This window comes from Protomyctophum bolini (genome assembly GCF_963924005.1).
Source record: "Protomyctophum bolini genome assembly, chromosome: 9".
Taxonomy (NCBI): domain Eukaryota; kingdom Metazoa; phylum Chordata; class Actinopteri; order Myctophiformes; family Myctophidae; genus Protomyctophum; species Protomyctophum bolini.
Window position 1 is genome coordinate 23,656,679 of NC_137870.1, and position 24,018 is coordinate 23,680,696.

The 24,018-nt window shown below is 41.9% G+C and overlaps 1 protein-coding gene across 2 annotated transcripts; it reads right to left on the reverse strand.

Annotated features, from left to right (window-relative positions):
* On the reverse strand, positions 1–23,457 carry col26a1 (collagen, type XXVI, alpha 1). Of its 2 annotated transcripts, none has more exons than XM_080773131.1 (14): positions 22,553–23,457; positions 21,662–21,784; positions 20,224–20,327; positions 9,266–9,327; positions 8,923–9,049; positions 7,801–7,899; positions 7,559–7,684; positions 4,748–4,831; positions 4,559–4,611; positions 4,334–4,405; positions 3,246–3,281; positions 3,003–3,047; positions 2,825–2,933; positions 1–2,558 (listed from the first exon to the last, which is right to left on the reverse strand). In XM_080773131.1, exons 1-14 carry the CDS (start codon positions 22,720–22,722, stop codon positions 2,419–2,421), a joined length of 1,350 nt encoding a protein of 449 aa, XP_080629257.1. In that variant the 5' UTR covers positions 22,723–23,457; the 3' UTR covers positions 1–2,418. The 2 variants fall into 2 exon arrangements, with proteins under 2 accessions (XP_080629257.1, XP_080629258.1); XM_080773132.1 differs by having other exon boundaries at positions 2,825–2,909; positions 22,553–23,455.
* Between the last annotated feature and the right edge of the window lie 561 nt (positions 23,458–24,018).

Sequence of the window (24,018 nt, forward strand, 5' to 3'; positions counted from 1 at the left end):
TAATATAAGGCAAATCGGTTTATTGTTGATTGTTTTAATCTCATTTTAGCAATAGACATAGAGGCCTATAGTATACACAGATTACAATGCCTTACAACATGACAACAAAGCAGGAAAAATGTAAGTGTCACAGTCAGTCATGTCTATACTATTATGAGTGTGTGTTTCATTTATATGTGCTACTATTTCCCAAATAGACTCCGGACCCATTTGTGGGTCACAGACACATTTTTATGGGTCACGACTCGAGTAAAAATCCCATTTTCTTTTCCTATACATTTAAAAACATATATATTTAAAAAGATATTTTTTTTAATAACAAAAAATGAAAGAATTTTCAAAATTCACAAATCTAAAAAATCAAATAAAAAAATCAAATCTAAATAATTAAGAAGTAGTGAAAGTAGCCGATCTACAAGCTCAAAACACACAACATTTACTACTGACATTTAATATGCAGTAGGCTAAGATCAACTTAATTGAACAGGTCACACTCCTTTCTGAGAAGAAGACCATACACAATACTATTAATAATGCTGCTGTGTTACTGAAGGTACAGCAATATTGAAGTCAATGTGCAGTCAGTCAATGTGTAGATGTTGTCCTCTAGCAGCCAAATGCCTGAAGATGCATGGAGCCAAGTGAGGTCAGCAGACTCACGTCTAAACACTATTATTTCACTACCTCCCTCTCCAGATGCATACTCTCCTGATGCTAATCACTTCAGCTAACTTATTTTAAGCAGCAGTTCTTGGCAGTTTGTCATGCCTTACCTCAGTTTTAACAAGGCAGAGCAGAGAGAGGGAGCTAGGAGAAGAGAGCAGAGGAGAGGAGAGGGAGAATGAATTTGACAGGCCAGCAAAAGATAACCCCGAGGTTGTTCAACAAAAAAGTATTTAAAAGCTAAAGAGTGTGGACTGAGTTTGGCTCTCACACGCTAACATCATACTATAGATCAGCCAGCAGTGTAACTGACATCTGGAGATGTTGTACAGCAGAGTGTTGAGGGAAGACAGATGTCAGGTCTCCTCATAACAGTTTATGTGATCATATTTCATTGAACAAGGTTTTTTAAGTGCTACTATTAAAGTTATCTAGACAAAGGGAATACAGCAACATAGTGAACATGTGGACTGTACTTCAATGGATGAAATGCTCAGCATCTCATGTCTGATTGTAATTTCAAGTAACTGTATTACTACTAAATTTTACAGCAAAAAGAAGACAATACAGACTAGTTGAGACAAAATATATTACAGAACATCAGTGGTGGAAAGTAACTAACGGTAAGTACATTTAATTAAGTACTGTACTTAAGTAATTTTTTGAGGTATTTGTACTTTACTTGACTAATTCCAATTTCCAATACTTTATTTCTACTCCACTACAGATTTGGATTATTATTTCAATACATTTTGGCCATTCTACGGTACAAGCTCACAATGCGTCGCATGGTGACGCATTGTGAGTTTTTAGATCTTCTATTTTCAAGATGTGTATACATTTGAAAACTTGAAATATGCGCCATTCAGCATAATGAGTACTTTTGGTACTTTAAGTACATTTTGAAGCCAATACCATTTGTACTTTTACTCAAGTACATGTTGAATTCTGAACTTTTACTTGTAATGGAGTATTTCTACATTGCAGTATTAATACTTGTACTTAAGTAAAACATCTGAGTAGGCTACTTTTTCCACCACTGCAGAACATATTATGAAAATTGCACATCTAGTCAAGCAAATAATAAAAATAATAAACATTCCTTACATACACACAGGACTGTTTCCGGGAAATCTGGGCCCTATGAAAATGTATGATACTATTCTGGGGCCTATCTTCAACAGTGCCTTACCCCATATCCCTAAATTTCTTTGATTTTTGTTTGCTATTTTGAAAAACATTGTAATTGTTCAACTAGCCGATCTACATCGACAAATTGTGAGCTTGTAGATCGGCTATTTGAACTACCGGTATTCAAAAATGTATTAAAAAAAAGGCAAAGAAGTTTAGCGATAAGGGATAAGGCACAGACGAGGCTGGGCTGATATGCCCCTTAAAACATATATAATAATAATGATAAGATGAATAATGTTGTCCCCAAACAATGAATCATTACATGTTTCACTGCTTTATGATAGCCCTGCACCCCTCCACACACAAACACACACACACACACACACACACACACACACACACACACACACACACACACACGCATGCGCACGCACACACGCACGCACGCACGCACGCACGCACACATATATGTACCACATACTCACACATTTACACGAATGCTCGATTTATACACATACCAAGCTCACAATGCAAAGCATGTGAGCTTGTAAATTGGATATTTTGGGCCAGCGACATCGCCGTACAACAAAATATAAATCAAGCTTAAATGTAGTAGTGCCTTCAAGAAAGACCTCGTCTTTGTTTCTCTCCCAGTGTCTGATGTCGAGAAGGGGTTTGACTGGGCTGAAGGCGTTTGGTCTTAAAAGTCGAGACAGACAGATGATCCAACAGACCGCCAAATCCTGATCCTTCTGGGTTCTCTGTATCAAGACAAAGAGACACAAGAAAACAAATATACGAGAGACCCTTCAATATTGTGACTGAATTAATGAAGAATTTCCTTTTGGGTACATTTTAACCCATTAAAACCGGGAAAGCATCTCTGTCATTTTTCTTTCTTTTTTTTAATCTTTAAAGTGTGAGAACTACTGATTTAGAAGCCATTTGTGGAATCGGCCTCAGGTCTTAATGGGTTCAGTCAATAGTCAGACATGGATCTTCCATGTTTAATCTTCATCCTCCTTACCATGAATGCCGATCATGTGTTCCAGGATCAAAACCCTCTCAGCGAGGATCTTCAGAGCCTCCCTGAGCTGCTGAATGCCTTCACCCTGCATGAACAGCACAGGATCAATCTACTTGGGATGGAACATTGTTCAGCTTATAGCTCACCGTGGAACAACATTAATACTGCATTCTCTTACCTCAGACAAGCCCTCCCCCGGTTCACCCTTCAGCCCTGGGGATCCCTGTGAATGCAGACAAATAATAATAATGCCAGCAAAATAATAACGCCTGTCATGTCATGTAGTGTGTGTGTGTGTGTGTGTGTGTGTGTGTGTGTGTGTGTGTGTGTGTGCGTGTGTGCATGTGTGTGCATGTGTACGCATGCATGCATGCGTGCATGCGTGCGTGCGTGTGTGTGTGCGGAACATATTTATACTCACAGATAGGCCTTGCTCGCCTGTAAAACCTGGATGTCCCTGGTAAAAAAAGAAAATACATAATGTTACGATGCATGGACTTACACATGCACGGACACACACACACACGCACACACACACACACACACACACACACACACACACACACACACACACACACACACACACACACACACACACACACACACACACACACACACACACACACACACACACACACACACACACACACACACACACACACACACACACACACACACACACACACACACACACACACACACACACACACACACATTTCCCCAAATCTCCAATGTTTAATCACAGCAGTAGATGAAGGAGATCAGGTTAAGGCCCAGGTGAAGGTGATGTGACATGGCTCCTCTGATTAGTGGGGTCAGCTCTTGGAATGAAGAGGCGGATTAGTCATGGCTCGGAGCACAAGTCTTTGAAGAGAACCGTGTTCACCTTTTGCACGTGTTAAAAGTAAAACATTGTTTGACAGCCAAGGCCATTTATCAAACATGGAATCAAAAAGGTGTTATGATAGAATCAAATACGTTGAACCCACTAATCCAATATAACGACGATGTCCGGAAGAAACCAGCTAACTAAATTTCTCATGTTTTTGATAATTCTTTTCATACATTAGTGCTATTGAACACCTTTGTGTGCATAAACTGGCCAAAACCTCCTAACTCGATTGGATCATCAAACTGTCTGCCAAACCAGCTAACTCCACCTGTTTAGCCATCTTCTTCTTCCCTTTTTCATAAATCAGTACTATTGAACACCCTTTTCATTTGTAGGCTACATTGTTAACAAAATATTGAACCAAAAGTATAAAAAAGCACTTCGGCCAAAACTGTCTCCACGTGAGCTGGATGTTTTTTCATCTCCTGAAGATGTTACCGAGTTACCGGCAGGTGGTTTCTGCCCGACAGCAGAGATAAACCCTATTTTCCCTTTACACAAAATCTCTTCATCAAATAGATTTACACTAAACCTAAATATCGCGTTGTGAGTTAAGAGCTTGTATAGCTGCAATTTTACATGAATTTTAAAAGGAACGCTATGTGGTTAAGCCTCACTCTTTCTCCTGCATCTCCTTTTGACCCAGGATCTCCAGCCTTGCCTTGTAGACCTCTATCACCTCTATCACCCTGAAGAACAGAGAAATACACATGATGTAGTGTGCGTCAATTAAGACATTCACTGCATGGACACATTTCTTATCTTCACTAATCATTAATCAATTAAATCACCTCACCGTCCTCTGGGCAGGTCAGGGTCCAAACTGAATAATTGATACTCACATCTTGCCCCGGAAGACCTGGAATCCCTGGAGGTCCCTGTGGTCCTGGAGGGCCTGTCATGTCACAAACATAAACGATATGATAGTTATTAAGAGATGTTTCTAAAGAATATCAGTTTGAGCTGTTCTGAATTGAGGAAATGTTTTCCCTGGATAGTGCATGGTTCTGTGAACAGCAGTTGGGGTGTACCTGTGGGCCCTCGAGGGCCCGATGGACCTGGTGGGCCTGGGATTATCTCTGGAACCCGAAGAGTTGGATGCAATGGGTTCTCCTCTGAACAACACACAAACAAGACTTTTAAGAGCCAGTTCAGGTTTTGTGCTACTAAATGTAAAGACATTTTATTTGTTGCTAGTTTTTAGTCGTCCAAGAATTGTTGGACGACGAAAAATTTCTGTTAAAACAAAAGGTCTTTTGTTGAAAACTCTATAACTCTATAGTAATTATTGCTTTAGAATGTTTGTTCCCTAGTGGGTTGCCAATTTCATCCAACCAGGAAAGAAAATATTTTTGTTGTTGTAATTATAATTTTGTCTGCTCATTTCTTTGTTTAATCACTGCCAATGTCATGTGTGCTGTGTAATCTGTATGAGTTATCTCTCCTCCCTTCCTTTTCTTTGCGTGCACACACACTGCGTGCACACACACACACACACACACACACACACACACACACACACACACACACACACACACACACACACACACACACACACACACACACACACACACACACACAGACATGCACGCACGCATACACCCGCATGCACAGTTGCACACACACATGCACACACATACACACGCACATGCACACAGTCACACCCAAAAACCCTCCTCCTCTGTCTACAAAACTGTAGAGCAGAAAGCAGGTGTGACAGGAGTCGCGGCCTATTTCCCAGAGCTTATTAAAACCTGACTGAGGTCCGCTGAAAAACACATTAGAGCAAGAAATGGATTTACAGAATGTTAAAGAAATGTTTCCCTCTATTTCCCCCACACACTCCCTGTCTTATTTCAACACATCGATGCGATTACATTTCCCAGAGCTTGTCAGTAAGATCTGAATGGGACCATTTTAAACATTTAACAAAAATGATTGTGTGCAAGAGTGACCTCGACTAAAAGACAGGTGTCCAGAACATTGAAATAATAAGTAGTTCTTCCTTGCCTACAGTAATGGTTCAAATCTGAGGGAAAATAATGTAATGCTATAATCTTGAGATTAGTTAGATGAGTTAAGAAAGATTTTCTAAACATAGTTTTGGGTCACATTTCATGTGGACCATCAGTCAGACTATGGCTGTAGGTTCATGGCTACGCAACAGGGCTTGAATCTGGTATGTATGTGAGGGTGAGAATTGAAACAAGTGGGCAGTCCAAAACAGCCTTATTACAGGCCCCAACCTCTGTTACTGTACCAGCATTGCTGAATCTTTGGTATATATTATTTGCTTTGGCGCATCAATGATGTGATTTACAATGACTGTTTGTAATATGTTTTTCAGTATAGATAAAGTTTAAACCCAAGCAGTCCTGCACTATCTACTTCAGTACTTTAGTTCTGTATCAGTGTAAGCCCCATGAGATAGCACAGCGATGCACACCATAGTTGATGCACACTTATGACTGCAGTCCTCTAGACTAAAGGGTTGTAGCAGAAGCAAAATTCCCCCTGGATCCAATTTTATAATGTTAGTTTCCCCTTGCCCGTCTCCCTCCCCCAGGAGAGTTTATATGAGTGGCAGAATATCTCCTCCCCTGTTGATAACCAGCCCAGTTTGGCTCTGGGCCCCAGCCCATTCCCCCAGCACAGACTGTTGTGCTGACAGCTAACAAATTAGGCCTGATTTACAGCCAGTTGGCCCCCACAGCCAATATGGTCCCACAGACCCAAATCTACATAGTTCCAGACCCACAGACACAGTTTCTGGCTTATAAAGACAGACCCAGCCAAAAGCTTAATCGGAGCCAGCAGTGCTGTGAGCTGATGATTATGGCTTGGACATCTACTGCCCTCCTGTGGTGACCATTGAGTATTGAATATGGGAGTTTAGTATTCTATTCTTGTCTAGTCTACATTACAAAACATTTAAATATGTGTCTTTTTTACTACTATGAAAATGAAGACAAATAAGATTACATCATTGTTATATTTTAACATCCATCTTCACCCGCTTATCCGGAATCGGGTCATGGGGGTAACAGTTCCAACAGAGATTTCCAATCTTCCACTGACCTTATTCCTGACATATAATCATAATCATATGTGTGATTACAATCACCTTTGATAAAGGTTGAAGACAAACAGTGCTCACTTTCTAATAGATTCCACCTGCTGTATCTAAAGCCATTTCCCATAATGGATGCAGAACTAAGGAACAATAGGTTAATGCATTTCATAAATTGGTTTATTAAATGTCTGAAAATAGTCATTACTTTAGCTGTGGTTTTGGAATATTTTTAAACATTTTAAACATTTTGTAATCATTGTTTCCTTTTCTCTACTCAACAGTTTAAGTAATTCTGGTTCCCAGAAGGATGACTCCTAGTGATTTTGGTGACATGACCTTCAGGCCAAAATGTCAACTTTGCATGCAAGATATCTCACAATCTAATAGGTATTGCAGGATGAATCCTATTGACTTAGGGCAGATTCACACTGAATCTATTTGATTCAAATACGATTGCCTGGTTCCTGCTGGCCATAATTCGCATGTCATTGGCCTTGATTCCTCCGCACCCGAGTAGACTTCATTCAACTGTATTCAATGCTTTCATATTCGATCAGCAATCCGTATCCATGTGGTCCCGGGAATGGTACGCAGCATTCACACTACCACAACATCTGCCAAGTGGTCCCGAGTGCGCACCCGGGACCATAGTGTGAATCTGTCCTAGTGACATCATGCCCTCGGCTCTCTAGCACCACCCTTTGGCAAATTGTTGGGTTTTCAAGAGAAGCAAGGCCTCTAGGAGCCAGGGGTGGGGTGGACCACTCACCTGACTGATGTACCCCAAACACATCACCTCTAAGTGGGATAGAGGAGTAGGACCCCGGGAGCCCTGGTGGACCAGGAGGGCCAGGAAGACCCAATTGCCCCGTTGAACCTCTCTCACCCTTTGGCCCTGAACATTATGGACAAATGTGATACATACAAACATTATGTAATAATAATCAATCCTGACAAAAAGGTTTTTAAACTTTGCGGTAGTGTGAATATGGTCAATTGTGGGAATTTCACCTATGGGTCCAGGAAAGCCTGTTCTCCCAGCTGGTCCAGAGGGTCCAGCAGAACCAGGAAGCCCTGGTGGTCCGACAGGCCCAGGAGCCCCCCTTCCACCTGCAGAGGTAAAATAAATCACACACATCAGCCAGTTTACGTCTTAGGTTCATTACCCTAAACGAACATTAAAGTCCATAGACTTGATTGACATAAATTACATCATAGTTCATACTAAACAAACATTAAAGTCCATAGACTTGGCTGGCCTAAATATTTATTTTACTCTAAACAAACCAACCATATGCCATAGATCTTTGCTGGGGCACCCACTGTGGCTGCCGCATGATATGACTGCTTAACGCAAACATTATAGACTTGGCTGCCACATGATGTCACGAGTGAGGTCCTGGTTTTTAGGGGGGCATGCAAAGACAAACATTAAAAGTCCATAGACTTGGCTGCCACATGATGTTATTTCTGAAAGCCAGACATTGGAGCACCCCTCAAAAAACAACAACATCATAATTAACAATTTAGGCATTTAGCAGATGCTCTTAATCCAGAGTGAATGAGTGAGTCTCCTCCGAGGTGGAAAGCCTGGTGACGCGAGGTTAAAAGCCTATTCATACTCCAGTTTTAGGTGATTAGGGAAAAGGTGGTCACCTCATCACCTAAAACTGGACTATGAATAGGCCTTCAGTCTGAAGAGTCATGAGTTTTCAGACTATGGCGGATGATTGAGTCTGCAGTTCTAATTGCAATGGGGAGTTCATTCCATAGTTTAGGAGCCAGAAGGGAGAAGAGTCTGAGACGCGTTTAGCGCTGTCCTGTTTTTTTTGGTGACGGCATGTGTCCTGTGTTAGCTGATCTGAGAGAACGGGGAGACTCTTTGTAGGCCAACATCAGTGTTTTTTGTACTCTGTGCGGACAGAAACCAGGAGCCAATAGGAACAGAGAAGGGGAGACGTGAGACTTTTGTCTGGTTGAAGACCAATCAGTGCTTAAGTGCATATGCCAGGGATAATGTTCAATTTCGGACCAATTTGTTTGGGTAGATTGGACAAATGCACTTGAATGGTAAAAAGTGATCCTCTTTATTTAGATTAGAGCATTAGCAAGTGGTTGTTTTTCCTACGTTACCTGGCGGTAGGTATGATGGGGGTCCTACAGGAGTGGGCTGAGGTACGTCCACCTCATTGGCTGAGGACCCCTCTGGTAAATGGTTCACCAATGATGTAGAGGAAGTTGTGTTCTCTAGCAGTTTGATCTGGATACACAGCAGGACATCTCAGATACACTTTGCACTTTGTAGTATAGTAAAGTCTGTACATTGATTAATGAACTGGCTGGCTAGCTGGCTCTGAGACACTAAAAATATCAAATTCTCTCTGGGAATGAGGGCTCTTCAGGAGTTTCAGGACTAAATGCATAAATATTCTTAATGACTCCACTTTTATGTCTTGCATGGAAGGTTGGACATTACCTTGGACTCAATGGCATTCAGTCTGCTGCTCATATCAGTGAAGCCGGTGCAGTTCATACACTCTAAATAAAGGAGAAATAGAGAGAGAAAGACAAAGAGAGAACATCACACTTCTCATCCTTTAATTAATGTCTTATCATAATCTGACAGAGAGAGATATGAGGCTACAAAAGTGAGACTATATAATTAGATCATTTTAGATTATGGAAATCACACAATGCCACGCCACGCCACGCCACGCCACGCCATGCCAAGCCACGCCACGCCACGCCACGCCACGCCACGCCACGCCATGCCAAGCCACGCCACGCCACGTCACGCCACCCCACGCACGCACGCACGCACGCACGCACACTTGACTTGCACACCTCCTGAGTTTTCAGGCATGTTTTATCTCTGTCTGCCCACTTGCAATACCTCTCTGTGTACCCAGAGTCCCAGACACTGGGAACACATTCTCTACTTACTAGATACAGTCTGCCATCACCAACATCTAGGGGTTACACATACTCACTCACTCACTCACTCACTCACTCACTCGCAGACACACAGGAACAAACGCACACATGCACTCACACACCGGCACACTTTGACTGGCACATCCCATTGTGCACCAGTTGCCAGAAGCTATTTTGCCCAATCTCTTTCACAAACCATGACACTCAACAGTGAAGCCATTAGTTACAGCAAAGCAGACAAATTACGTTTTGAGCAATCTTGGAACACCGCATTTATTCTAAATACTGTAAGAACCTAAATAGCAACCTAGAAGCTCTCATGGATCATAAGTACTGTGGAATGTCAGCTGTCTTTTCCACAGTTGGAAGCCACCCACACTGTGGTTATAGTGAGGATACCTAATGAGGTAAAATGCCAAGAACTAGGAACAACTGGCACTCATGAAGCAAAACACAAAACAGAATGAGCCAAACAGCTATGGTCTGCCAAAATCATAGTCTCTGACCACAGAACAACAGCCATTGAGGTTTCCCCTTCACAGAAATAGGACAGGATGTGTGTGTGTGTGTGTGTGTGTGTGTGTGTGTGTGTGTGTGTGTGTGTGTGTGTGTGTGTGTGTGCGTGCGTGCGTGCGTGCGTGCGTGCGTGCGTGTGTGCGTGCGTGCGTGCGTGCGTGCGTGCGTGTGTGTATCATCCTTGTATGTGGTTTTACAAAGTCTCTGATTGGTCTAGCCTAGAACACATCCACGAACGGAAACAACAATCAACAGCTCAGCCCAAAACACATTCCTTCATCTGCCCACATACTAAGCACTGCTAAACTACTGGGCTTATCTGAGGCCAAAGTGACCCGTGTGAGCCCTTTGTTGTGACTTGCTACTGAGGTTTCCTTAATGAGGAGAAAAATCGGATTAAACATGTTTGCAATGCATGTTTGCTCTCCCTAATGACCACCAGAGTCTTCACAGCACAATACCAAGGTTATGATGACTAACCACAGGCTGCAATGTGTGAATACATGGGGTTCCATTCCTCATCAGTCATTCACCACTGATTTATGGGATGCACTGAAGTATAATAACAATATTAATAATATATTAATGCTACTGAGACCTCGTAGTGAGGCCCCACATTTCGAATGTCCTTTTCTCGTCTCCCCAACAAGACGCTGGAATGAGGCTGGGATCCAGGCATCTCTTATTATATCATAAACTTGCACCACAGGAAAACTCCAGAGCTGAGTCAATATACCATAAATGTGAACCAGAGGAAAACAACAGTGATTTCTAGGGTAGGCAGGCGGTATTTCTGTTTTTGGAGTTGGAATTTAATTATATTGGGTTAGAAAGCCAAACTTCCGTTGTGTGAGAGCTGATGCAATGTTTAGAATGGGACCACCATCTATAGAGGGTGTTTGGGTGCATGATTACACCACGGCAACATTAAGAAAAGTTATTTTTCTTGGATTGTTCTCTGCTCATGGGAAAGATTCAGAATCATGTTGTCTTTACTAGGAAGCCAAATAAATAGAAAGTATAGAGAACTTTCCCTGCTCCATAGGGAAAGGAAGAACCAGGTTTTTGCCAAGTACAGCGAGGCTATATATATGAGACATATTTGACACAGAGGAGAATAAAAAACACGGATGACTTATGGATGACAATTACTATATCTTTTATATAGATGCATTAAAAAAAGGTTTTTGTTTCAACATTTGCATAGAAAAAGCGGATTTGTGCTACTTGATTAAAGAGATAATGCTGAATTGTCTCATTAACTTTAAACTGTGTAAATTATCTATCAGTTGTACACATATCAGAATCCAAGCTTGCACGATTCCTGTGGGGATGCGCAATAACAGTTGTTGAAACACCACAATCAGCAATAGTCCATGGATATGTTGTTATAATAAATACATAATACATTTAGTAGACATTTTTTATTATGTATTTCACACACACACTCCCTGGATGCCAACGATGAACCTCTGCCCCAAATTTTCCAGAATGGCCTGTTATAGCGCCACCAGGATACCGACTTTTGAAAAACACATTTTTGGATATTACTCCTCCAGATTCTGTCCAAAAATCCCGCAAATCGTTACATACTATCTCTATAGTCATGTGTTCAAGACGGATCTGTCCGATATTTCATATTCCATCCGAATTGGCTAACATTGGCTTTCAAAGTTTGCAGGATTGTCTAGTTTTTCACAAAAACCCTCAAATCATGAACGCAGCGTGCAATTTACGTGAAATCTTTCACTGACTTTCCGATTAGGCTGAGGAATATATCCCACCCTTTTCACATTGGCCTGTTATAGCACCACCATCAGGCCACAACCTGACCTGGCCTGGTGGAGACCTGTGCCCCGAGGGGCACTTTATCTAGTTACTTGCGCAAGCAGAGCGATCAAGTAAAGTTGTTTGTCTGGTGCTCCGATGCGTATGCCGTGGCTGCATGATTTGCTTTACAGAGCAATGGAGAAAACTCAGATTTGAGAGTGACGTAACGTCATTTGAGAGTAGCCTTGGAAACCCAGACGTTTTTATTTCCAGGGAGAAAAGAAAAGTCTGGGTCCGAGTCCACTTCAATTCGGCATAGAGTAGCGCAAACATCGCTCACTCTCTGCTGATTTCTGATCGTCTGCACCTTTGTTAAATTGACACACACACGCACACATGTACACACACACACTCCTCTCTCTCTCTCTGTCGCTCTAATGAATTAGTCTCATGTCACGCAGCTGCGCATAGTTTCTCCCGGCGGATCCTGCCGGGAGCTGCCTATGCCATAAAAAGCATAGGTGAGTTCCAGGCTATTTGAGAGTGACATAATGAATAACTGGCGTTCGATGGTGACGTAATAAAGATAGGTTTCAGATTACATACATGTATACAAAGAGGCATTACCTTTAATCCACCCGACACTGAAACATATCTTTATTACGTCACCATCGAACGTCAGTTATACCCTGGCATTGGTACATATCTTCATTACGTCACTCTCAAATGACAGTACGTCACTCTCAAAATTCTCCATTGCTCTGTAAAAAAACCTCATCTTTCACCATGACCATGTAAGATGACAACTGAATTTATGTGATATATATGGTATGGTATAAATATATATAAGCCCCAAGCTGAATTAAAACACTGTTTTGTGTTGTGTTTAGAAAAGCCGATTTGCTCGTCCACATCCACAGATGGCATTTAATGTTTGAGTTAGGACAAAATAGTCGATTTGCTCGTCTACATATAACGTACATTTTCCTTTCATTGTCAATGGCAAATGTGACAAGAGTTCAGGACACAAAAGCTGCCCTCAAAAAAAGAATCCCACGCACGCACACACAACCACAAAACAAACCATGACGCACACAGCTCTGGATGCTAATTTCCATAGACACTAAATACCTGTTCTGCCTGCATGTGGAAGGGCATGGATGGAAGATTTATTGAAACATCTTCCTGGACCAACTTAAGAGGGACTGTCACATTCCCAATATACACAGAAGCGTGTGCCATGTGTGCAAGTGCGTGCGTGCTTATAAGGCCTGGCTGCATGGAGCATGTTGTATGTCAACACCCCACAGACCCATGTGCATGCCTCTGTGTGTGGTAAATGGTAAATGGTGCATTTATATAGCGCCTTTATCCAAGGCGCTTTACATAGGTTGTGTGTAAACACACATTCATACACCAATGGTGGCGGAAACCATGCAAGGCACCAACCAGCACATTCAGGGTTCAGTCTCAATTCAGGGTTCAGTGTCACTTCGACGCTAACTCTGGGGGAGCCCAGATTCGAACTGGCAACCTTGCGGTTTCCATCCGGCCACTCTACCCCTGAGCCACCGCCACCGCCACCGCCACCGCCACCGCCATGCATGCATCTACTCATTTACAAACATACCCTAAATCATTCTCAGACTGTGGTTGGTCAGACTGGGTAGAGGGCGGTGGATAGACCCTATTTTTGGAAACCAATATGACCAGTTCTCCATTGCAAGACAATTCTGCCCTTTTTCATTTAGCTACTGGCAGGCCACTCTCCATTTCACCAGAATACAAGCTGCGGGACACTTTACCAGTATAAGCAAAGAAATGATGTCTACAAATCTGCTATAAAATACTCATAAAAGAGTGTCATCATTTCACGCAGATATAAATACGGTCTATCACTAGTGATAACGATCTTGAAATTCCCAACGAGGGGTCGATATTCAAACCCCCCCCCCCCCTCCTCCAAAAAAGCCCACTGCTCAGCAGGCGTAGTCATAATACAATGAAACAATGACAGTACACCCTCACCAGGAATGTCCCTAATTTCTCTGTCATTCCCTCATCCATTCAGAATGCATCCACTCATCATATTACCATGCACCAAGACCAACCCTGCTATCAAGACAACCAACAGTTCTGGATTAACCACTTAGACATTATAATCTTAGTCAAACGGACCTGAGCTACACTGTACTAGGTGTGCTCTTTTACTTCTTTTTTTTTTACAAAATAACTTTTCGCCAAAAAATAGCCATTGTGTAGATCGGCTATTTTTGGTGAATATTCCCCTCCGTGGCCCCAGTATAGCCCAGTATAGAGGATGCTGGGATTCAAGTGGTTAAAACACCAACAACAGAGATGGATGCCCTTCCCGCTCCACAGACATACAGTCATCCTCATACTATGAGAGGATGCATAGAGAGACATGCTATGCATGGAAAATGGCAGACAATAGCTATTGCTTTGAAGTATTCTGTAGCAGTGCCCAGTGAAAGTCAGAAGACCATGAGAGAGAAAATGAGAATTGATTACAGCAGACAACACAGACGGACAAAAATCCTGACCTGGTCTCAACTGTCTGGCCAATAAAATCACACAAATGTTTCACATACTTATTTGTTGTAGGCTATACAACCGTGTCTCTAGCTGAAAGTAGCCAATCTACTTTCAAGCATGACACAGTGACCAGTGGCCACTGACAGACGTACACACTAGGAGAAAGACTGACGGGCAGATGGTACTGTAAAGAAGGACAGTAGACGGAATGCCCGAAAAAAATACACTGTGAAAGATATGCAAAGGCGCAGCAGGCACACGGAGAGACGGACCATCCATCAGCTACACCAGACCAGAGCTGGGAACAGCTGAGCTATCCCATAGCTCTCCCTGGGGTCAGAGGTTACTGTCTGACCTATATTTGAGCACAACCAGGGCTGTAAGAGAGACATCAGTCATATACCCTTGAGCTGCAACGTTTGTGGTCTGAAAGAGCACATGTGGGATATGGTTCTGTTTTACCACTTTACTTAAAGGAGCCGAGGGATGGAGGTCTGACACTGGGGTAAGGGAGTGAGATAAGTGGAAAGAAGACAAGAATACAGATCGAAGACTGTGAGCTCAGCAGGGGTTGTCATAACAAAGAAAAGGCAAGGGTGAAAGAGTAAAAAGTGGAAAAATAAGAGATCTGGATTAAAAACATTAAACATTAAAAAAAAGAGCGAGATTTAATCTGGGTCACAAAATGCAAGTCGAGGTAGAGAGGGATGAAAGGCCAGTGACACCAGTGACATCATCGTTTTTTTAAACAAGATTTGTTTTAAAATATATTTAGATTTTTATAATCGTGAAAACGATGGCTTCCATTTTTGCATTGCAACTTTTCGGGAAAAGAAAGCCTGCACTTTTTATTAGCTTGGATTCCCCATCGATGATGTCACTGGTGGACGGGTTTCTGAACTGCTCATCACAGCCCTCCTATGAGGTATCATGGACATTAGTGAGGACCAATTATAGGAAGAGAAGTTGAAAAGTGGTGAAGTGGTCCTTTAAACATTTGTTGTTTGTCTGACATTTCGAGATAATCTCTCCAACAAATGAGTCTAATAATTTTGCTCCTTCTGAGTTGGAGACGGGAATCAGTGATTTCAAAACCTTCACAGCTGTGGTATGAAAGTTTCCCATGCTAAAAAGAAGAAACGAACATATCGTTGCTGTCGGGATGAAACCTCCTAACTAAATTTTTGAGGTTTTTGATTATTTCTTTTGGCATAAATCAGTGCTATTGAACACACTTTAGATTTGTGTGTTGTTTCGAAAATATTGAACCAATGGAAATAGTAAAAAGCGCTTTGGAGTTGGACAAAACCTCCATTGGACCCTCAAACTGTTTGCTAAAGCAACTAACTCCACCACCTCTCCCCCTCTCATTCAAGTAATTGACAATACATAAAGTCACAACACCAACTTTGATGAGGCATTATTACTTTGTTTTCAAAAAACGGTCTTCTTAATTTCCTGAAAAATATATATTTTTCATTTCCTGAAAAACTAACATTTTGGAGTTAGGTGGTTTCTTCCCGACAGCAGAGATATGCTGTGTGACTACAGTGCAATCAGTATTGAACTTATTAAGCCCCTTTTCACTGGTCACTGATCCCAGGGGTCACTGATCCCATCAGGTTTTCCAGAGGGAGGTCCTGGCACAAGCTCTTGATACTGTAGATTCTGTTCCCCATATCTGCAGAAATTATTGTGTGTGCCGATAGGGATCAGGGTGCTGCTGTGACAAAATGAAGAGGGGGCAGGGGCTAGCGGCAGGGAAATTGCTAACACATTTTTCCTAAATGTGTTCCATTCCGTCATGTGTTAGCGCAGGTCCAATGAAAGTAAACTGTAACTCTTGTGATGCACTGTACACATTCAGTCCAAACTAGACCAATACGCTTGTTCTGTCAAAAGAAATATAGACGCGGTCAGGGTGTCACCAAAACATATTCTGAAAACACCCACATTCCTGCAGGGAGCACGTACCAGTTCAAGCTTTGCAACAATACAATTATGTGGCCACACACTCGAGACATATTTATAAAGCTGTTTAACCTAACAGAGCCAAAAACAAGAAAGCCAAATTTAAACGTGCTAAAGGTGTCATGCTGTTAGTTTCGGCATTGTGTAGGCAAAAAAACTACTTTGAAAAACATATCAAAACTTAGAAGAGCTCTTTGAAGACAGGAATAGCGAATGAGCTATTCCATTCCATCTCATTGTGTCTTTTTTTTTTAGTGGTGTAACCACTCCAAGGAACAGCAATGTCCGTGTCAACCATGTTTGTTTGTTTGTATGTAACTATGAGCACCAGTACCAATGAGTACTAAAAGTGGCGCTGTTGTGCCAGAAACAGAGAGAGAGAGATAGTGCTGCACTGTTGCCTGCTATTATGAGAGAGAGGGGGGGGTGGATTTGCACCACTCAGTTCACACGGGTGTGATTTTTTATATGATAAGGCCCAATGGTGACAAGAGTTTTGTGTCAAGTAGAAGGTATCAAGGCAGAGCAGATGAAACGAAAGAACACATAGAAAGGAGAAGGACAAAGCATCTCTTAAATGGATTCAGACGAGACTCAAACCCTGGTCTCCTTTGTGTGTCCTTTCTCTGCAGCTCTGGGGATACAATGAGGAGACCTCTGATGTCAAGCCAGAATCACATCAAACCAAAAGCAGTGGTGATGTCATTCAGTGGGTAAGACTCTTGTCTCTGCCTCTTGATAAAACAACTGGTATGAGTGTCATATGTCATAACTGGTATGAAGGTCAGAAGTGCACATTGGGTGCACACACACACACACACACACACACACACACACACACACACACACACACACACACACACACACACACACACACACACACACACACACACACACACACACACTGCTGGCATTATCAACAAAAAACAAAAGCACGCTTCCTAATGCCAAAAATCAAGACTTCTACTCCATGTTTCATTGTTTTGACACAAATTAAACCTATTCTTAGACCAGAGTTGCTTCCAATGCATCAGAATGCAAATGTAAATTGGCGTAAACCTAATCTTTTTGTTCTTCTTTTTTTACCCAGTACTGCAGTATGATCATGTCCCATAATGAAACCTGATCTAAGCATGGTCACGTTTATTACGGAGGCCTGGTTGGAGAGTGTCACGCTCATTAATTTCAGTGGGGCCACTTTCCCACAGAACCAGCCCTGCTGCTGCCGTCGCTGCAAGCAGCAGCAGCTGGACCCAGCTAAGCTCCCCACACTTACATGTGACGTGACCCCTCAACCCTCCTTGTTTTTCTTTCTTTCTTTCTTTCTTTCTTTCTTTCTTTCTTTCTTTCTTTCCTTTGACCTCCTTGACATTAATTTCTCTGATATTTCTCGCACCTGTTTGGTCATGCACGTTCCTTTTGTTATACATGGGTCTCCTCGGTGTCTCTGCCTCCACCTCTGACCCCTGCCAGGCACTGTGCCTCCTGTCACGTGTCTCCCTACATCCTCCCTCCACCTCTGAATGTGAAGCAGACTGTCAGTGACATCACCCTCAGTCTGTAAGGTCTCCTTATTGAGTAGAACCTGGCCTTCTCTCCCTCCATATGGAGGTGATTTTCCTTGTGCTTTACCCATTAGAATGTGCAAATACATTTCAGCAAAGGTTAAACAAACAGCCACACGTCTTCTCACTCCTGCAACCACTTTGGTCTCAAATGAACCATAATCTCTGGCATTACCGCCTCGGCGCATATAGCTACATGTTAATCTTTGTTGGAAAAATATATGGGAGGGCAAAAAATGGCTTCTAAAAGCTTTTGTGATATGTGCACAAGTTTATTTCATTAGAATTAACGTGTGTTTTCTTAACTCTCAGAAAATCTGGCTGTCCAAGTGCAACAATGTGTAATTATGCAAAATGGAGCTAGGTGTGGGTAATTATCACAAGCACCAACGCTTTCATTGATGTAACTGTTGTTGTTGGAACTTGTAATGGATACATTTAGACAGCTAGTGCATGCCAATGTGTTCAATGACATGCTAATTACTGTATTTTCACTTCTCCAAAACTACCAAGTTGTTGGATGTGATACCAATTAATTGCAGAACAGTTCTGTGTCATGGCCAGTGCAGTAAACTCATCATCAAGTTGCAATCATATTAGACAGTGTCTCTGTTTCTGAAAGAGCTGTCATTGAATGCATGTTTTTCAGTATGCTTTTGAGCCAGTGCATATCCAAGAGTAGAAAGCAGTTGAGACAGACAGCCTGACATCAGTCTTCCATCCATCCTCCCACTCCATTTCCTCTGACTGACTCCTGGTGGCTTGCCCCGGGGTGAAAACCTCAGTCTTTACTGGGCTAACAGTCTGCGGTCTGTGGTGTCCAGGAGCAGCACTCCCCGTGAGCAAAATACCCACTGCTTTCCACTTTAACAAGCTTCTCCACTAAATGTTTCTTTGAGGTTTTTCTTTCACTAGCTGTACTGTATCTATGGCCATATTTAGATAAAGGAACAAAATGGCTTTACTTCTGTCTGTCTATGTAAGAGCATAGTAGTGACAGCCTTACAGTCAGTGGTTCTGAACTGGTTGGTGTATAGAAGCACAATGGTGTGCCTTGATATTTTTGCTCAAATTCTAGGAAGATTTTCTTCATTCAAATGTAATGAAATCAACCTCAAATACCATAATTATTTTACCAATCTTAAATTAACATCTTTGCTCCTTGGCCAACAACTGTTTGTCTTGTAATTTGTAGGGGGGCTCAAGTGTTGGGAGACAGAAAGAGATGTAGAGAGAAAGATACAGAGACAGAAACTGGGCTAGAGAGACAGAGAAGGGGCTAAGCTTCCTTAAAACAGAGAAGAATCTTAAATACAGGGCTATAAAGGTGCCGGTACAAAAAACACAGCCCACAGCACCCTTTCAACTGTCATTTTACTGCAGTGCATGATTAAAAGTCTAATCTAAAGCATGCTCTCAACTTTAATTGTTTAAAATGTTATCTAAAAGCCAACTGCTTCACAGTAGCATGATTGCCAAGTTATATTACCAAACAAACCAAAAAGTCAGTGATGTGGGTTAATCTCCTTGGGATTGCTAACAAGGCACAGATGAGCAATACTTTGAATCTTTATTTCAATCTTTGAGTGATTTAGATAAAGACCACATTTTATAGTGCAATCCCTTTTCTTCACTACTGGAGAAGTAAGCATCTGTGATTGGGGGGGGGGGTGCTAGGGGGGTACATCTAGATACAATATAATCTCTCGTCCTTTTTTATCCTTTCAGAGATAAATTAATACTCCAGATTTAACTGTCAAAGTCAAAGTCGTACGTTACGGCAGTAAAATGTGTTCTCTGACCCATCTCTTGGTCAGCATGCACCGTACTCGGGAATCATTAGTTGATTTGACCCCCCAATCCAACCCATTGATGCTGAGTGCCAAGCAGGGAGGCATTGGGTCCAATCCAACCCATTGATGCTGAGTGCCAAGCAGGGAGGCATTGGGTCCAATCCAACCCATTGATGCTGAGTGCCAAGCAGGGAGGCATTGGGTCCCATTTTTACAGTCTTTGGTATGACCCGGCAGGGATCGAACGCCCGACCTCCCAGTTTCAGGGTGGACACTCTAACCACAAGGCCACTGTCTGGTCATGGGAAGGGTGTAGGGAAGATGCTTACCTTCACGACACTCTTCTCCTACGAAGCCAGGGCAACACTTCCACTCCAGTGCTGTGACCAGCCTATAGGCCACTTTATAGGAAGGCCTGACCAGAGTCCTGTAACTGTAAAACACACACACACACACACACACACACACACACACACACACACACACACACACACACACACACACACACACACACATTAATCATTTAAAGGAGTAATCTATCAATTACAATTTGATGATGGTCTCATTGGAGACATATACACACTGTTGAGTGCATAAACAGAAGTACTGACATTTGTCGGAAGTAGCAGGATTCTGGTGGAAGTACCGCACAAGGAAATTACATTGACACTTTACTAATCTGTTTACATTCTCTGTGAATGAAACAAGTGTTGTGATTGGTCGAAAAATATCGTATCCGGGGGAAATACATCAGACAGATGTTACGGCCGACACTTACGGCTAGGCACTCTCTGCCTTAGGTTATGACAAGGCATTTCTCTTCGCAGTGGGTAAGGCTGGGAATGAGGCTAGACTGTAGAGAAAATGGCAAAGTCCTGTTGTGCTCTCACTTTTTATTCTGCATTTTGACGGAGGCACAATTTGGTGGATGGTGACACACTGCCAGATAGACCGGGCATGTGTAGAACCACTTCCATTCTACTTCCTATCACGATGCTGTTTGTTTACATTCACCAATGTGGTTTTGTGACTTCGTCTCGCTAAATTTGTATTCGTAGGATGATCAACCTACAGTAGGAACTCAAATATCAACTATGGCTCTGCACCAATGTAATAAACATACGCAAAATGAGCCGACATGAGCCATGATGTCACACGTTTTGCGGATCCACCGCTTTGTCCGTTTACATGGAGACGCCAGGCGAAGCTTTTTCAAAGATTTCCACTCTGGAAGGGTTTTTCACTTTGTTCCGTCTAAACGGACGGCACATCTGATATTTTATTTTGCCGTTTTCTCTAGAGACTGTTGCCGTGTAAACGTGGCCTGTCTCCTACCGGAGAGCTACCGGAGAGTCTCTGGACATCAAATTATTGGGAATGAGATTAAACAAAAAAGAAATACATGAATTCAAGGCTTCATGGGGTGTGTAATTGAAAGAAAATAAATAACTTTTTGGGCGAACTACTCCTTTAAGCCCTATAAACTTTGTAGTATGACAAATAGCAAAAATAAATAATCATTAAACATACAAGCTCTCAATGTGTTGGAGTGCTGCAATGTGCTGAGAGCTTGTAGATCAGCTACTTTCTTGTGAACATTTCTGAAACATTTTTTCCAATTATAAAAAGATTTTGCAACAAAATCTCATGGCAGTGGTAAAGTGATTAGACTATATACCATTGCACATTACTGACTTTAGAACAATAAAATTGGATCAGCAAAACAATAGAAAATAGAAATCCATCATGATAAAAAGGCAGGTATACCTGATGAGCTTGGCACAGGGTCCAGGCCATCGGCAGCCCTGAAACACTCTCTGAACGGTGGTTTCAGTTCCATTGTGCACCTGGCACGTCACTGTTCTGGAAACAGTATACTGACACCAGTTCCTATAGAAAAACACAATGTCATTTAAATTTAGACCTGATTTAAAAACATTCACTGTGAAAGAATATATATTCAAAGATTTGCGCCACATTTCTACGAGTTTTCAAAAATAGCAGACCTACAAGCTCGTAGCGCGCCAGAGCTTGTAGATCTGCTATTTTTCAATAGCTAAATTATAACATAATGTATGTAACACCAAAAGGGGTTCCCGCCCAAAATGGGTTAAAGATCATACAACTGCGAGTTCTCTATAAGGAGATATATGGAAGAGATTATAGCCTATTAATTAATCATTTTCAATGCTGCAATGTGTTGTGAAAGTTGAAAATTGATTACAAAAAAACAAAAAAACATATTCTGTTCAAATAATATCTTGTTTAAGTAAAACATTACACTGTCACTACTGTATATGTTGCACATTTTGAAATAAATAACTCACAGTTTTACATTGATCGTATAGGTCAGCCATATCATATTATATCAAATATATATCACATAAATCATAATTTAAATAAAAATGTTATCAAGGTGTCAAATCACAAGTTGTCTCAAGACACTTTACATGCAGAACAGAGACCCGACATTGTCCCATCATATCATATCATATCATATCATATCATATCATATCATATCATATCATATCATACCATATCATAGGCATACCTAACTTGCACTTATCCACAGTTGTGTTACCCAAAACAACAAATTAATTATATTTAAACTTTAAATGTTGTTTATTGTCTTGTTTATTGTAAGCCAAGCGCACTAACCTGAGTTGGTTGCGTGATCCGGTACCCGGTGGTCCGGCGGTGATGCCGCTTGGTTCTGATTTGATGCGCTGCACAGTTACCCCAGGGAACTGATACATGAACCCAGTTCCCACCGAAACACAGATTAAACATATCCACACGCACAGCGCGTACAAGACCGCTATTGTCATGACTTAAATTTGATGTATTCCTTATGGAGATATTCGTGGATTTTCAGCTGCACAGAACAACATTCAGAATTAAATGTTGGAGTGCGGGTTTGACAAATATTTCCGAGGTGGAGCAGAATAAAATGGCATGAATGAACAGATCCTGCATGAGCGCTCATAAGTTTGTCACCCCGTTCCCTGACAGAGATGAACTAGCCTATACTTGGGAAAGCAGAATGAACGCCACACACCCCTTCCCAAAGAATAATAGGTTTTTCTGACGTTTGACATCCTGCCGAGGAAGTAGGAACTAAAGGAATCAAATATCCAGTCGCTGCGTAAAAGCGCACTTTAGTTGCTCAGGATCAGGACATGATTGCACGCCTGCGTAAAAGCGCGTCTATCATGCTGTCAAGAAAACAATGAATGCAAACAATTAAAACACAAAACGTATTCCTCGGTGTAGCATTAGATTAGGTTCGCGTAGCATGTATGCGCCGCTATATGTTTTATTTCAATGTCCAATATCACTTTTAGAAGAATAGGACAGCAGAAGCCCGGGTGACTCAGCGTGATCAGGCTATCATGGCTACAGCCTATATCCTGTGTTCAATAAAACTGCAGTAGGCTATAATAAGTTATAATATATGGCGGTAGGCCATGTCGGTGTCGGGTGTGTTATTTCTTAATTATTTCATGATTTATTGAGAAACAAATGTAGCCTAAACCTTAATTAATCGTTCCTCGAGCGTTATCCATGCGGAACTCAATGTGTGTTGCCTGTAGTAGACCTACAAAAATGTAACCAAATGGACCCTGGCCTAAGCCGTAACTTACATTTGTAGTTGTACACTACACATTTTTGGTGTAACTGTGAATAACCGACATGCAGCTCCTGATGAGCACATTCACATCAAACGCACGCACGTACGCACACACACACTTAATTATCCACATGAAAGAAATGCATTGTGAGAAGGAAGACATGGCAGTGTATCCACTTCCCACTATAGGCTGAGGAAGAAATGCCACTTGACAGTTTTCAAATCAGCCTCATGGTGGCGCTACAACAGGCCAAGTTGCGTTTCTCACACACACACACACACACACACACACACACACACACACACACACACACACACACACACACACACACACACACACACACACACACACACACACACACAGTTGACTAACGTTTATTTTTTTAACGATGGGTTCTCAGATTGCCATAGCAATGACAATACAAGAGTCGGTCGGTCACGGTACAGAACCAGACTGCCCCCTGCTGTCCAAATAGGCGTGTACACAAAGAAA

Coding starts and splice junctions, on each gene's coding strand:
- col26a1 (XM_080773131.1), bottom strand. CDS start 22,722: ATGACAATAGCGGTCTTGTACGCGCTGTGCGTGTGGATATGTTTAATC. Junction 20,328..21,661: donor CCCTGTGCCAAGCTCATCAG/GTATACCTGCCT, acceptor TGTGTTTTACAG/TTACAGGACTCTGGTCAGGC. Junction 2,934..3,002: donor CGGGGGAGGGCTTGTCTGAG/GTAAGAGAATGC, acceptor CATCCCAAGTAG/ATTGATCCTGTGCTGTTCAT.